General features: G+C 42.3%; 1 protein-coding gene across 1 annotated transcript in view; it reads left to right on the forward strand.

The window, feature by feature from the left end:
• PALMD (palmdelphin) overlaps positions 1–14786 on the forward strand; it is a 37879-nt gene that overhangs the window by 18258 nt on the left and 4835 nt on the right. The window contains exons 4-7 of the mRNA XM_065410096.1: positions 10615–10729; positions 11816–11849; positions 11957–12070; positions 12954–14060. Coding sequence (XP_065266168.1) covers positions 10615–10729; positions 11816–11849; positions 11957–12070; positions 12954–14060 — 1370 coding nt within the window. The remainder of the gene's footprint in view (positions 1–10614; positions 10730–11815; positions 11850–11956; positions 12071–12953; positions 14061–14786) is intronic.

The raw sequence follows: 14786 nt of genomic DNA on the forward strand, positions 1-14786 counted from the left end.
ATCTCATTATAGAGTACATACTGTCCTTTGATGCTGCCTTTATTCAAAATATAGCCATTATTTCCTCATGCACAGGAGGTTGTATACACTGATAGTACACTTTCTTTTGCACCATATGGAACATTTTAATTGCATATCATTTATCATTGTTCTTACTATAAAGCCAATATATTGTAAAGGCGAGAACCCCCCTAAAACAGAACTAAATACTTCTTTGTATTTCAGGGAGATGGATTAGAATCAGAGCCCCTACTTTTCATTGCAGGTTGAGTACAAAAGTAGACAAGGGGTAAAAATTTCAGAAGTGCTTAAGTGACTAAGGCTCCAAAGTCCATTTTCAAAAGTGACTTAGTGCAGATAGGCTCTTAGTGAGATTTTCAAAAGCACCTAGACATTGAAATCCTATTTGCTTCAATGGGAGTTAAGCACCTAGATACTTCTGAAAATCCCACTAAGCACCTATCTGCATCGTTAAATGCGTATATTTAAAAATATGGCCAATAAGCTCCTAGGTCAGTTAGGCACTTTTTGTATTCTAGATCATATTTTTACCAAAGCCTAGTTTGTGATTCTGGTTCAGATGTAGCCAAAGCTTCACAGCAACAATAATTCTCATGAGGTTTGGCCCCGAGATGTTGAAAATCTCACAGCTGGCCTTGCAAGTTTTCTACTACACCTCTACCCCAATATAACGCTGTCCTCGGGAGCCAAAAAATCTTACCGCGTTATATCGAACTTGCTTTGATCCGCCGGAGTGCGCAGCTCCGCCGCCCCCCCCCCCCCGCCCCGCCCCGAGCACTGCTTTACCATGTTATATCCGAATTTGTGTTATATCAGGTCGCGTTATATCGGGGTAGAGGTGTATTTGGAAATAAAACTACATCAAATCAGCTCATAGATATAAGTGCCATCTAATCCATAATCTAGACATGATTCAGCCTTGAACCTGAGCCCAAGCATAACCCTCCAACACAGATCCAAAGACTAGCCCATCTCTGATTGTTTTCTGCTAGTTTTCCATTATTTTTACATTTACTATCAAATAGCTTAGTTATAGAATACAAATATCCATTATAGTCCTAGTGGAAATTTAGCCTGAAAGTTTTTAATTGTTTCCACTATATCTTCACTGAAGATCTATTCGCAAATCCCTTCCCCAAACACAGTGTTTTCCTGTATACCGGGAAGCCAATTTTTAAAAAGCTAGCTTCTATTGCTGTGCCTGTAAATTTCAGGTACTAACAATTGTAAAAGCAAATTTGAGCCTTCAGTTGTTTACAGACATGATTAACATGCCATAGGTGTCTAAACACCTGACTGTGACTATAAATCAGTTATTTAGATTTAAAATAATTTTAATTACTCCCACAATCATTTACAGATGCAAAATCAGAAGCTTAGTTAAACTCAGGGTGAAAATTTCATCCTAAAAGTCCACTGCCCCCCAATATTAAAAGCTTCCTCTCTTCATATTAGGCTACTTCATTTTGCTACTCATGAATAGTAGAACCCAGAACTGTTGCTGATTTTGTATGCACCCTTGGGGCAGGTGACCTTTTGCAGTGCGATATGGACATTTTCACAGCTCTGTGCTATTATTATTTGCGTCATTTACTTAATTTTGTTGCCCAGCTAACTTTTCCTTCACTTTGACCTTTCTTTGCAAACACTCTTAGATCATTTTCTCCTCCAGATGATTTCCACTTCTTCTTGATGCACATACAAAATATCCTAGCTTTAATTGGAGTGCAAAGAGAGCCTGACACAAATGGCATGAGTATAAAATGCAAAAGGTTAACAGCCAAGGGAAATACAACACAGAGAAATTCACTGTACTCACTTTAAGAAGAAAAGATCTAGTTATGATGTAATGCTACTTAAATAGAATGAGGATCAGTAAATATCACTTCGTTTTGTTTTGAATGTGCTGTGTTTGAGAGAATGTAGAAAGGAATCAGTGCTATTACTCAGCAAAAATATTTCCAAAAAAAAGATATGAGCGAACCGAAGTGTAGAACGAATCACACACACAGATGCACACACAGAGCTCTTTCACATAACTCACATTCTTAAAGCTAACACATTTGGCAGCCAAAGAACTACATTCAGACCCATTGTAAAATACTGCTGGAGATGCTCAGAGCTCTGAGCCATCGTGTTCTCTCTCTGCCTCAGCAGGAGTGGGTTTTGCTGGAGAGTAGAGTGTGTGTCAGCTCCCCCCCCCCCCAAATCTGTCTTCCTCACCAGCCAACTAGACACTCTTCCAATCTTCATCTTGCCTAGCAGGTAAAAGTCAGTGAACTCCAGCCCCAGAGCTCCTCAGAGATGTCTCTCTTCAACGCACAGCCCATCATTGCACATTCACAGAAAATACTACATTTGTTGCTCCTTTAAAGAGTCAATGCATTTCAGCTCATTAATGTAGCTGGTATTTGACACTCTTATTTCAGTCACAGCACTGAACTGGTTTATAGTAAAGGTAAAACAAGTTTACTATATAAAAAGCCATAGGTTTAAGTGATACCAAGTACTAGGAGTAAAGGTAGAAAGGTTTACAAACAAGCAAAAGAAAGAATACGCTTTCTAAAGGGCACAGAATTAATTTAGCAAGCTGCAGTCTTCATTCAAGTCTTCATCCTCACCAATATTCCTTTTTGAGCAATGGCTGATAGCTCGTAGCCAGGTCCTGGCTTTCTTTGTCTCCTCAGGTGAATTATAACTTAGTCTTTGTGTGTGTCCTTATATCTCAAAGTCTGCCTTTCTTTCCAGGGTCAAATTGATCCCCTGGGGTTCAGTCTGCGGTCTCCTCCAGGAGACCAACTCCATCTTGATTAAGGTGTCCTCTGGTGTATTCCAATGTGATGGTTCCTGCTGCAATTTTACAATGTAACTGTCCCTGTAGCAATTCCCCATGCCAAATGACTGGGAATTGTCCTTCCTTCTGTTTACCACACACATAAATTGCAATCCCACCATCGCTGATCAACCATGCTTTGTTTGTATTCAACTCCTGGGCAGACCTGTTTTCTACTTTGTTCAAATACAGACTTTAAAATCCAATATCGAGGCCATCCACACTCAGCATTGTCACATACATTTCACAAGGATATTATTGACCAGTCTGTTGTGACTTGTCAAATGATACCTCACAAGGCATATTTTGTATAAATATTTATTGCAATAGTGTGCAGGGTGTGAATACAAGAGTACCTAGGGTCACACCCAGGTCTGACATAATGCAATTTAATTCCCAGAGAATTTAAAAGACCACAAACAGGAAACAAGCTGAAATGAGTAACACTCCAGGAAGTACAAAGGTATAATGGGATGGTGCTAGCTGTTGAAAGCATGATCTGAATATCATCAACTTCTCTGGGAATTAAATTGCATTATGTCAGACCTGGGTGTGACGTTAGGTACCTTGTATTCACACCCTACACACTATTGCAATAAATATTTATATTATTAAAATTATTATTTATATATATTAAATTCTAATACCACAAAATATTTGGGGTTCGCTCAAACTGTAACAAGCTAAAACTCCATTCAGAGCAAAACATAGCATAAAAGCATTAAAATCTTTGAAAGTGAAAGCCCTGTGTGGGTGTGCCAAAGAGGAGAGAAGGTGTAAGAAACTCCCATCATTTCACCAAGCCTGCTAGGCGTAATTCAGCTGTCTGCACACAGGAGCACAAAAGATAGTGACCTCCTAACACTAACCAGGCCAGAATGGGTATGGCTATGGTCCAACCTTCCTGCACACTGGTAAGTGCTTGCAGGTGAGCACAATTACACCTTTAAAAAGATATAGCAAGACCTACTCCTGGTCAGACTTCCCAGCCCCTCTGTTCTGCATTATACAGGTGTAATAGCTCTGTCTACCATTGGTGGAGATCTAGCTGTGCTTTAAAGGTTTTCAGGACCTTAATATACAAGAAACACCTAACATGAGCACCTCACAATCATTAATGGATTTTATCCTCAACACCTGTGAGAGGTAGGGAGTCATTATCCCCATTTTACAGATGGAGAATTGAAGCATGGGGTAGATTAAGGCCCTGACCACAAAAAGATTTAGGCACCTAACTCCTATTGAAATCAATGGGAGTTAGGCTCCTAAATACCTTTAAGGATCTGGGCCTAAGTGTCTTGCACAAGATCACATATGAAGTCAGTGTGTGACCAGGGAGTTGAACCTAAGTCTTACAAATCTTAGTGTAATGTCCGTTCCAGTAGCCCATCTTCCTACCACTATGCTATAACTACCTATCCAACAGCTCTGAAAGAGAAGACAGATACACTGCTCATGTGCACACTTGCCACTGAGTAACAATATATTATTGAAAATCCCAGAGAAAGAATTTTACTGTTCATCTGAATGTCAAACTGGAGAGTGGATGGCACATGTACTGCCAAGAGGTGAGTTATTCTGTGCTTCTTTCTTTCTCACTCTTCTTTAAGAAAAACATGTAAATTCCTTTAAGGAATATTGCAGCATTTCTTTAGCTCCTGGTTTCTTTCTGCTGTTGCAGGCAGATTCATAGTGAATGCATATATCTTTCCCTCTCTTCCCCCTAAGGGGCCTCCAGTTTGAAGCATTTCTTTTTTGGAGTGTCCAGTAGGTCAATTCGTGCCTGTTAATCATCCAGTACACAAGCAGGATTTCTGTTTTTTTAGATAAATGAGAGAGTTCCGTTCTTTGTATCAATACTGAACAATTAACAGTGGCCTGAACCAAAACGGCAGGCAAGTAGTTCAACACTCAGGTTACGGACAGGAATAGCACTCACAGTGTCTATCCCATAATACCCTGTTTACATGGTAGAGGTTACAGGGCATAAAGCCAAACATTCTCTGCTGAGGGTGCAAACTGGCTGCAGAATCAGGTAGACATATTTTGTCACTTAACTTGACAGCTTGGTTGCAAAAAAGGTTCATTCTCGGTAGAATTAGTTGCTAAACAACTTATTTAAAAAAGATCACAAACAACATAATGTTACCAAGCACCATCCAGCCAGTTGGGAATATCCAGTATACTCCCAATTATCCAAATAGCAATGGGAACATGGATTTTATTCAGATACTCAGGAATTTGGATAATTGAGAGGGCAGAAGCCATTCAGCAGTGGAGTGGCCTCCCCTGCAGCCTGGGGCTTGTCCTCTGCCTCTTCCTCACAGTCCTGACCAGGGGTTTCTGCTCTGCCCACCAAGACTGCAACCTTCTCTGCACCTTGCACCTGCAGGTATTGGGTGTCCCTAGCCCAATGGCAGCCAGGAAGCCCTCTGCAACTCTGCTGTCATGGCCGCACTTAGTCCTTCCTGTGACAGTGGTCTGCCACAGGAGCCATTCAGCAGCAGGGTGGCATCCCCTGCCACAGAGTCTAGTCCTCCTCCTTGCAGTCCTGGCCCAGGGTCTCTGATTAATTACTTGAACGTCTGCATTATCCAAATCCCCCCCTTGTCCCCCAGCATTAGATACCTGCCCTCTGCAGCATGGATCTCATGCATCTCATGCTGCAGGAAAAGGAAGGGGTTCAGATAAGGGGAGGTTCGGATAATAGGGTTTTGGAAAAACAGAAGCATACTGTAATTTATGAAGGGAAGTTATGGCTAGGTGGAGCCCAGAGCTGCTAAAATGTTGGGCTCACCCAAAACAAGTTGCCCCCCCCCCCCCAACTCCAAACTGACTTTTCCTCTCTTTCTGGTATCCTCCAGTCAGACTTTTTTTTTTCCACTCCTGGGTCCTTGATCTTTCTTCCAGGTGAGGCAGAGCTGCCTCTTCCCGCAGGCAGCAGCAATCAGTTGTGTGCTGTACTGTTTCCTGAGTCAGTCATTGCTCTGATTGGGCACCCTCTGACCTGAAGTCCCAGTTCCAAAGATCCTGCCTTAATCTATTCCTGATAGAAATGGAAAACTGCCTCATGCCCTGAATGTTACTCAAGGGCAGATGGACAAATACCCACATCATGTATTTAATATCAGTAGATATGCCCAGCTTCCCTACACCTGAAACCTGTACAAAGCAGTGAAAACCTCCAAAGATAAGTACCCCATAGCAGCCAAATTCCTCTTAGAGCATATGTATTTTTTAAAACGTAAACACTAAGAATGGGAAATAGTTAAATATCAGAACTTTTTTCCCCAAATAGAACATTTAAACATTTCTAAATCAGATTTTAAAAATATAATTACAAAAAGCTGTTCTGGCACAATTTTCAGCCTCTCCAGCTATGCATGTGAATCTTTGAACACATACAGCACCGGGCTTTTGCAAGAATGCATCCCTACAAGTTTCAGTGTGAAAATGTATAAAATTCTTTGCAAACTGACCCTAAAAATTTTAGACATAAGCATGAAATGGCAGGAACAAGTGCAAAAGCATTTATTTTAGATCCCGATCCAATGCCCACTGAAGTCAATGGGAATCTTTCAATGAATCCAGTTGAAATGTACCTATGGACTTAGGTGGAGTTGGCTTAGGACCATAGTTATTGTTCTCTATTTTGGGCTTGAATAACATATAGCGGGGCTGGTGAGAAAACAAGCCTTCCTTTTCACAAAAAATTACACAGTTTCAAAACCTTCATGACATTTTCCTCAAATCCAGTCCCTTTCTGTGAAACACTTCACTTTCAACAAAACGGCATTTTTGATGGTAAAAAGTTGTGCTGAAGTATTTTTGACCAGCTCTAACATACAGTTCTGCATAACAACAACAAAAGAGAGGGAGGGGGGAAAGAACTGTGATTTCTTATAGATATACAGGATGCACAGAGAGGCCACACACAACTAGTAAGAAGACATGGTGAAATCCAGCATAGACCAAGAGATGAATTCTTTCAGCTGGGTATCAATGTGTCTCTTCTGTAACAATAAAGGCTTTAAAAGCAACCAGACAGCCAACGTGTCTGGCAGGGAGGCTATTTTGGGTTAGTACTATTGAAATCTGGAAGGGAGGTAGCAGGATCTCCAGTAATGGAAACACTGTCTTTTAATACCCAAATTTAGTTTACTAAATATTCGTGGAATATCTGTACTCTTTGCAAAACACAGTGGTATTTTAGGTTTATGCTTGCATTGTATCTAATCTGCTTATAGAGGCCTTTGGTTACAGCCAGGCATGACCCAAGAGATTTTCCTGTAATAAATGGGTCCCTTAAAATTACCTTCTTGTTACAGAACACGTCATCCAAATGGGAAGAAGGTTCAAAAAGGGGATGTCATTAATAACCCACTGACATATATCCTGCTTATCGAAGCTGACAAGCTTCTCTTGCAAACTGACTGGCTTAGGGTTACCATATTTCAACAATCAAAAAAGAGGACGGGAGGAGCCCCGCCCTAGCCCTGCCCCCATCCTGCCCTAGCCCTGGCCCTGCCCCTTCCACTCCCTCCCACTTCCCGCCCTCCTCAGAACCCCCAACCCTCCCCCCCCACTCCTTCTCCCCTGACTGCCCCCTCCTGGGACCCCTGCCCCTAACTGCCCCCCAGGACTCCACCCCCTACCTAAGCCTCCCTGCTCCTTGTCCCCTGACTGCCCCCTCCTGAGACCTTCCCCCCATCCTAACTGGCCCCCTAGGACCCTACCCCCTACCTGTCCCCTGACTGCCTCAACCCTTATCCACACCCCCACCCCCAGACAGACACCAGGGACTCCCACGCCCCATCCAACCACTCCCCACCCCCTGACAGCCCCCCCCCAGAACTCCCGACCCATCTAAACCCCTCTGCTCCCTGTCCCCTGACTGCCCCCTCCTGGGACCCCTGCTCCTAACTGCCCTCCAGAACCCCAACCCCTACCTAAGCCTCCCTGTTCCTTGTCCCCTAACTGCTCCCTCCTGAGATCCCCCCACCCTAACTGCCCCCCAGGACCCTACCCCCTACCTGTACCCTGACTGCCCAAAACCTTACACCCCCAACCCCCAGACAGCCCCCCCCCCGAACTCCCGACCCATCCAACCCTGCTCCCTGTCTCTTGACTGCCCCCTCCAGAACCTCTCTGCCCCTTCTCCGACCCCCTGGCCCCCTTACCATGCCGCTCAGAACAGAGTGCTGCGGAGCGGGGCGCTGAGCAGCAGGGGACGGGGGAGCAGGGGGAGGAGCTCCAGACTGCCGGAGGCCCGAGGCGAACGGCCGGCCGGCGATCTGCGAATGCAGGGAGGGGGAGGGAGGGAGAGAGAGGAGGGGAGTGGTCTCAAGTTGCAGGGGAGAGGAGGGGGAAGGGGAGAAGGGGCTCTGGCTGTCAAAGCCCCGTGCGAGTGGCACGATCCGGCCGGCTGCCCTGTCAGCCACGCGCTCTCTGCATTGGGGAGAAATCCGGACATTTACAAATTCCCCCCGACGCTATTTTTAACTCAAAAAAGCCGGACATGTCCGGCAGAATCCGGACGAATGGTAACCCTAGACTGGCTGCAATTGTGAGGACATTACCTTGTACACTTGTGGCCCTGTCTCAGCAAGCACAATTAACATTCAGCTGCCTGTCCTTGGTGCATTGAATCATCATTTCTGGTCGTATTACTGTTCTTCTGAAAAGAGATACTTCCAGAGATGTGGAGCCAGCACTTCTTCCACAGAGCAGGATGTATAGAAATGTTGAGTTATAATGGTAAAGGGCACATGGCAGGAAGGAGGATTTTAGAGACCATTGATAGCTGGCACATGGCTCCATCTACTTAAAGCTGGTCAATGCTGTAAAGTTGTAGAAGGTATGCATCCAGTTCTCTACTTGTACTAAGGTGTGCCACATCTAAAACCCCATCATCACAGTACTTTGCATTTATGCATCACCCTTCCTTTCACAATTAATCAAGCCTCATGCAGTAACATGCCTGGGAGTCAGGTATTGTTACACCCTGTTTACGGATTGTAAAGTGTGAGACAGAGATGGGGGGAAGGTAAATGTTCAAATCCCACCCTCTATATGTGGACTTGTGCACACACATACAGAAGAGCAAGTGTTAGAATATTCATCCCGCAACCCCTTGTCACTGAGTATCTGTAAATCAGTTGTACTTGGTCCCAAACAAATGAAAGGGAAAGAAGTAAAGCTTTAATCCCAGTCTCCACAGAAGCTTTTGTACGTGGGTGACTTTGTTTTTGCCAGATACACAATTAACACTGGTTTGAAGCATTTGTGCTAGTATAATTTAAAATACTATTATCATCACCATTATGATTAGTAATTACAATTGTTTTCTAAATTGAAATAATTACACTGAAGAAAGATAATGAGATCACTTTATTGGTTTACTTTAGTCCTACAAAGTGAACTTTAGTTATTTGTAGCTGGGTTTTAAAACTCAAACAAGTGCTCATAATCCCAGTTCCAGTGTGTGCCAGCTACAAGGAAGGAATGCAATTTTATCTCCAAGGGCAGCAGTTTAGCTCTCTGTATCTTCCTCCATTCTTTTGAGCTCACTTCTGCCATCCTTGCTCACACAGAGTAGTACCTTATTCCACAAGAAGTCCATCTGAAATCATTGCGGCTATTTATGTAGTAAGGGACTAATCCACATTATGTAAAAATTGTCAGAATCTGGCCCCTTAATTATAATCGTGTAAATTGTTGTTTATAACTTTCCTACAGGGCCGCCGGGTGGGGGAGGGGGGCGGAGGGCAAGTGCAGCAATTTGCCCCAGGCCCCGGGCCCCACTGGGGCCCCCACAAAAATATAGTATTCTATAGTATTACAACATTTTTTTATGTAAGGGGCCCCCGAAATTGCTTTGCCCCAGGCCCCCTGAATCCTCTAGGCAGCCCTGCTTTCCTACCACCAAGCAATCAAATTGCTCTGCTTGTTCTAGAACAGTGGTCCCCAACCTTTTTCGTCTGGTGGGCACCAGACGACGAGCCACGGAGGACCGTGGCGGCGGACGAGCATCCGCCGAAATGCCGCCGACAAGCGGCAACGTCAATAGGAGTCACCGCCGAAATGCCGCCGACAAGCAGCGTCATCCAGAGGCATCGCCGCCGAAATGCCACCGAAAATCTGCAGCATTTCGGCGGCGACCCCTCTGGATGACGCTGCTTGTCGGAGGCATTTCGGCGGATGCTCCTCCGCCAGCCAGTACGCGGGCGCACTTAGACGCCCTAGCAGGCGCTGCGTTGGAGACCCCCTGTTCTAGAACATGGGAGAATGGTGATCCAGAACAAAGAAGTGAGCAAATAAACACATTCACCCCACTGTCTGTGAACTGGCCTAATATCTTAAGTCATTGTTATGGGGAGGTGAACACCATTTTAGTTGTGATAATGCTTGAGAGAGTTTAATTGAAGGTGAAGAAATCCTTTAGGGGCCTCCTTTCCTCCCTCCACCCCCTTCTAAAAGAGTTAATAAGGAAATTTTACCAGGGTGCCTTAATCTGTTTATTTTCAAAGTATCCTCTGAAGAGATCTGTGACAAACACATTGGCCTGTAAAAACAACAGGCATATTCTGATTTCACACCTTCCTAAATCAAGAGCAAATCAGTTTCATCAGTGTAAAAATGGTGTAAGTGTGAGAGGAATCAGGTGCATCGATATCGCTGTAGGAAATATACTGTAAGCTTAATTGCATTTTAATACATATTCTTTAAATATTGTTATATAAAATAAATTATGCTTGCAGACTTGAGAAAGAAATTGAAGCTCTGGAAAAAGAAGAGATGAAAATCTCAGTTAATGAACAGGCAATTTTAAAGAAGCTTAAATCAGTTGAGAGAACAGCAGAAGATATCTTAAAGGTTGGTGTTACAACAATTCAGAAACAGGATTCTTTAATTCATTATTATAACAAATAGATTTTAGTAAAGAGGAATTGAATGGATCATGGGACTGATCTTGAGATACAAGGTATTTCACCTCAGTAGTTCAAATCTAACACAGAAGAGTGACCAAAAGATTACACCATCCAATGGCTACATGATCTATATGGAAAGGGTTTGGTGGTTTCAGCCATTACTCAATGGAAAAAATATCTACAGCACATCACAAAATCGACAATTGGCAGCTTTGCAGGCAATCTCAGCAGAGAGGGCACGGAATGAATAATGAGCATGGACACTGAGCTATCTAAACCCTTGAGGTGGTCACTCCAAGCAACTATATTGTGACAACTACCTTGTCTCTCTAGTATCCTGGGACTGACAAGGCTACAGCTACACTATATTGTGCACCTGTCATAGATCCTAAGTGCACTTACAATAAAAATCTTGTGGAACCATTAATCATTAGTCAGCTATGCTGACAAAATGTCAACAGCATTTTTTAAAACCTTCCTATCTCCCACTTGAAATAAAAGAGAAGCCTTATCCCATAACTTCAGGAAAACCCTATCTAAACAGATTTTCAGCAATATGCCTGAAAGTCAACAAACTTGGGGCCAGATTGCACACTTGCTCATGCAAATAGACTCATTGACTTCAATGAGACTACTCACGGCCATAATTGCCTTGTGGCTTTGTCAGCTCCAGGGGAAAATGTAATTCCTGAAGTGAGGGCCCTCCACTAAGAACACCCTGTCCTCTACACTCCAGATGTACAAATCTATGGGTTGTTCTCCAGTGCCATGTGAAACTATGAGAGAGGCCGTCAGGAGCCAGACTCTAAGGGGATAGATAAGGCATGCTGTCAAAGTGGAATGGGAAAGCTTGTCCCACAACTGCAACTGTCCTGTTGAGAGGTTATTTCCATTTCCAGGTATCTTCCAGTTCAAACTGAGCTACACAAAAACTTAAACAGTTGTGCAGTAGAAAAGTCTCTTGTGTTTTGAGTTAATTTCTTAAAACCGCAATAATCACATATCACTTTTTGTTGCTCTTTCTTCATAGTCTGTGAAGGCAGCTAAAGCAGAAATTCAAGAAGGTATGTTCAACCAAAGCATTTTATATTAAAAAAAATAAAAATTTAATGTTTGTTGCATGAAGGCAATGAAAAGTACTCTGGATCTCCTATTTATTTATTTTTAACAGAGGCAGTGGACTACATATATACCAATATACCTGACCTTCCAAAATCCTTCAGACCTTCTGCACTGAAAAGGGCAGGACATGCAGGAACTGAGGATGAGGAGGAAAACAGAAGAGGTACAGATTGGTAGTAACTCTAGAAAGAGTGCAGATTTGTAATGGTTCATAAGCCTCTTAAAAAATTAAAGCTAACTTATTTAGGGAAAGAATAGAGAGACTACAGATAATAGGCATAATTCTCTTCTTACTTACACACAGTAACTCCATTGTAGTCAGTTGTGTGGCACTGCTGTATAACTAGTGTACCATTAAAAATGAGGCCCAATGTTTTCTAGCACTTTCATCCAGCACTTACTTACTGTACTTGATGTAACCCCTATCTGGTTCTGATAGTAGTCCACATAATGCATTTTCTATGAGCAATTATGCCTGCTGAATAACCCAAATCTAACCATCCCCTGACCTCCACAAAGCTTCCTATCTCCCACTGTCTTTAAGACTGAGACTCTACTCCTGCATAGTATTACGCTCCCTCGATTCCCATTGACTCCCACTGCTCAGCACCTTGTAGGAGTTGGCCTCAAGAGACCAAGTTTAACCTGGCTTTCTCATTTGGTGTTGCATAATGGAGCCTCAAATAGCTGATTTTCTATCAGAGATGAGTCCCAACCAAAATATTGTTTCTTAATATCTTCAAACTTTGAGGAGGGCAGCAGGGGATAAAGTGGGGGTTCAATCTCAGAACTGAGATCTGGATTCAAATTACAAGGTTGACCATTTTCGCTATACTATGCTGAACCAAAAGCCTAGGTCTGAGTGCATGCCTCATTCTTTGGTGCCTTAGACTCAGGATCCAAATTCTGTGGCACAGGCCAATCTCTGCTGAAAACTGGACTACGAGATTTGACAGTTTATCCAAACCACCTATCATAAGGATAAAATCTAAATATTTGTTGCAGCTACTATGTTATCAATGTTAAGTTCTTGTTTCTCTTAACAGCATTGTTTGCCATGGAAATTAAAGTTGAGAAAGACATGAAGACTGGGGAAAGCACAGTTTTGTCTACCATACCTCTTCCATCTGATGAGTTTAAAAGTACAGGAGTAAAAGTCTATGACGATGGTAGGAAGTCAGTCTATGCAACGTGGTCCAATGGCAGTGTAACACACAATGGCATAGATGAGCTTGCACCTGTTGAGGTGGAAGATCTTTTAAGAAAAGCAACTGAAAAAAATGCTAAATCTCCTACAGAGTATCATGAGCCTGTGTATGCAAACCAGTTTTATAGGCCAACAACTCCCCAGAAAGACAAATTAGTTCCTGGACCAAATTTGGAAGACACTGTTAAAAAAGAGACTAATGAACTTGGCAATCATCAAAATGAATCTTTCTATAACAAAGGCAACAGGCAACACAATGAAGAAAATGGTTTTGATCTTCCCAAATTAATACTGCCAAAGTCTCCCTCTCCAGGGTCTCAGCAAAAAGAGGGAAAGGTACACATTAGTCCAAAAACCAGGATAATACATAATGACGAAAGAGGAGTTCTACAAAAGGATTTGGAACCCTATCAGAAAACAAGAGAGAGTGATTGTGAGGCAATGTTTATGAACTCAGAGAATACCAGTGAAAAGTCTCCTGTCACTCAGGATGCTGATGAAGATGTTAGGTACAGCATTGTTCAAGCTGTGCCATGTTATGTGGATGATACAGAACCGGTTACAATGATTTTCATGGGTTATCAGCATGTAGATGATGATGATGAAGAAGCAGCAGCAAACAAAAACTTGTCCAGATATGATGGAATTATCCATGCGGAACTGGTTGTCATTGATGATGATGATGATGAAGAAGACAGTAAATCTGAGAGACCGTCATATCATCCTGTAGGCCATTACAGTCAAGTTTACCAGCCACCCAACAAACAAATAGCAGAAGTTCCACAGAGGATCCCAGAGGGCAATCTAGGTGGAAACATGAATAAATCATCCCACAAAAATTCCATATCACTGCAAGAACAAGAGGAAAGTTTGAGCTCTCCTATGTACCATACTCATCTCGATGGCCAGCTATCTGGAGATGGTACAGAGGATCCCTCATTAACAGGTAATAAAAAAGGAAAGTCATGTCACTGCTGTTCACTCATGTAACAACTGATTGCTTCACTCTTTTTTCCTACTAACAATCCTTATCACTTTCCCATTCTTCTGCTGTCTTATGGACAATTACACAATTATTGGTCTATGTCTTTACTCTTTTTATTTGTTAACATATGTTAATCTGAATTTTTAGTACTGTGGAATGCTTTTTTCACCTTCAGAAATGCACTAGTTGCCATATTTTGAAATAATGATCATTTTGAAAATTAATCTCCAAAAACCTATTTCCATAATGTTCAAAGATTAAAAAAATGAAACAGAAACTTGACACTCTTGGTTCTTCTAGAAATGCCAATTTAAAATTCTTCTTTTGGCATATGATATATAAGAATAGATTCACTTTGCTTCTGGGTGACTAATAGCATTGCTTCTTACACTGTGTATCTCCTTATTGGGACATATCTGTGCCTGTGTTCTAACTACTTCCTGTATAATCTAATTTATGCCTTAAATTAGAAAGACTGTTTAGCAAGCAGCTTTACATTCTTCTTGGATCAATTTTGCCTCCCTTGCCTTGACTATGTTTATGCACATTTTAATATTTTTTCTAGCCTGAGTTATTTAGATATTTTTATAATTTTTAAATTATGATAAAATGTCATTTTCCTGTCTGTATGTTAACTTCAGTCTGTCTGTATTGTCTGTCTGTCTTTAATTATTAAAATACTTTACT

The sequence above is a fragment of the Emys orbicularis genome, chromosome 8 (genome assembly GCF_028017835.1).
Source record: "Emys orbicularis isolate rEmyOrb1 chromosome 8, rEmyOrb1.hap1, whole genome shotgun sequence".
NCBI classification, from domain to species: Eukaryota; Metazoa; Chordata; order Testudines; family Emydidae; genus Emys; species Emys orbicularis.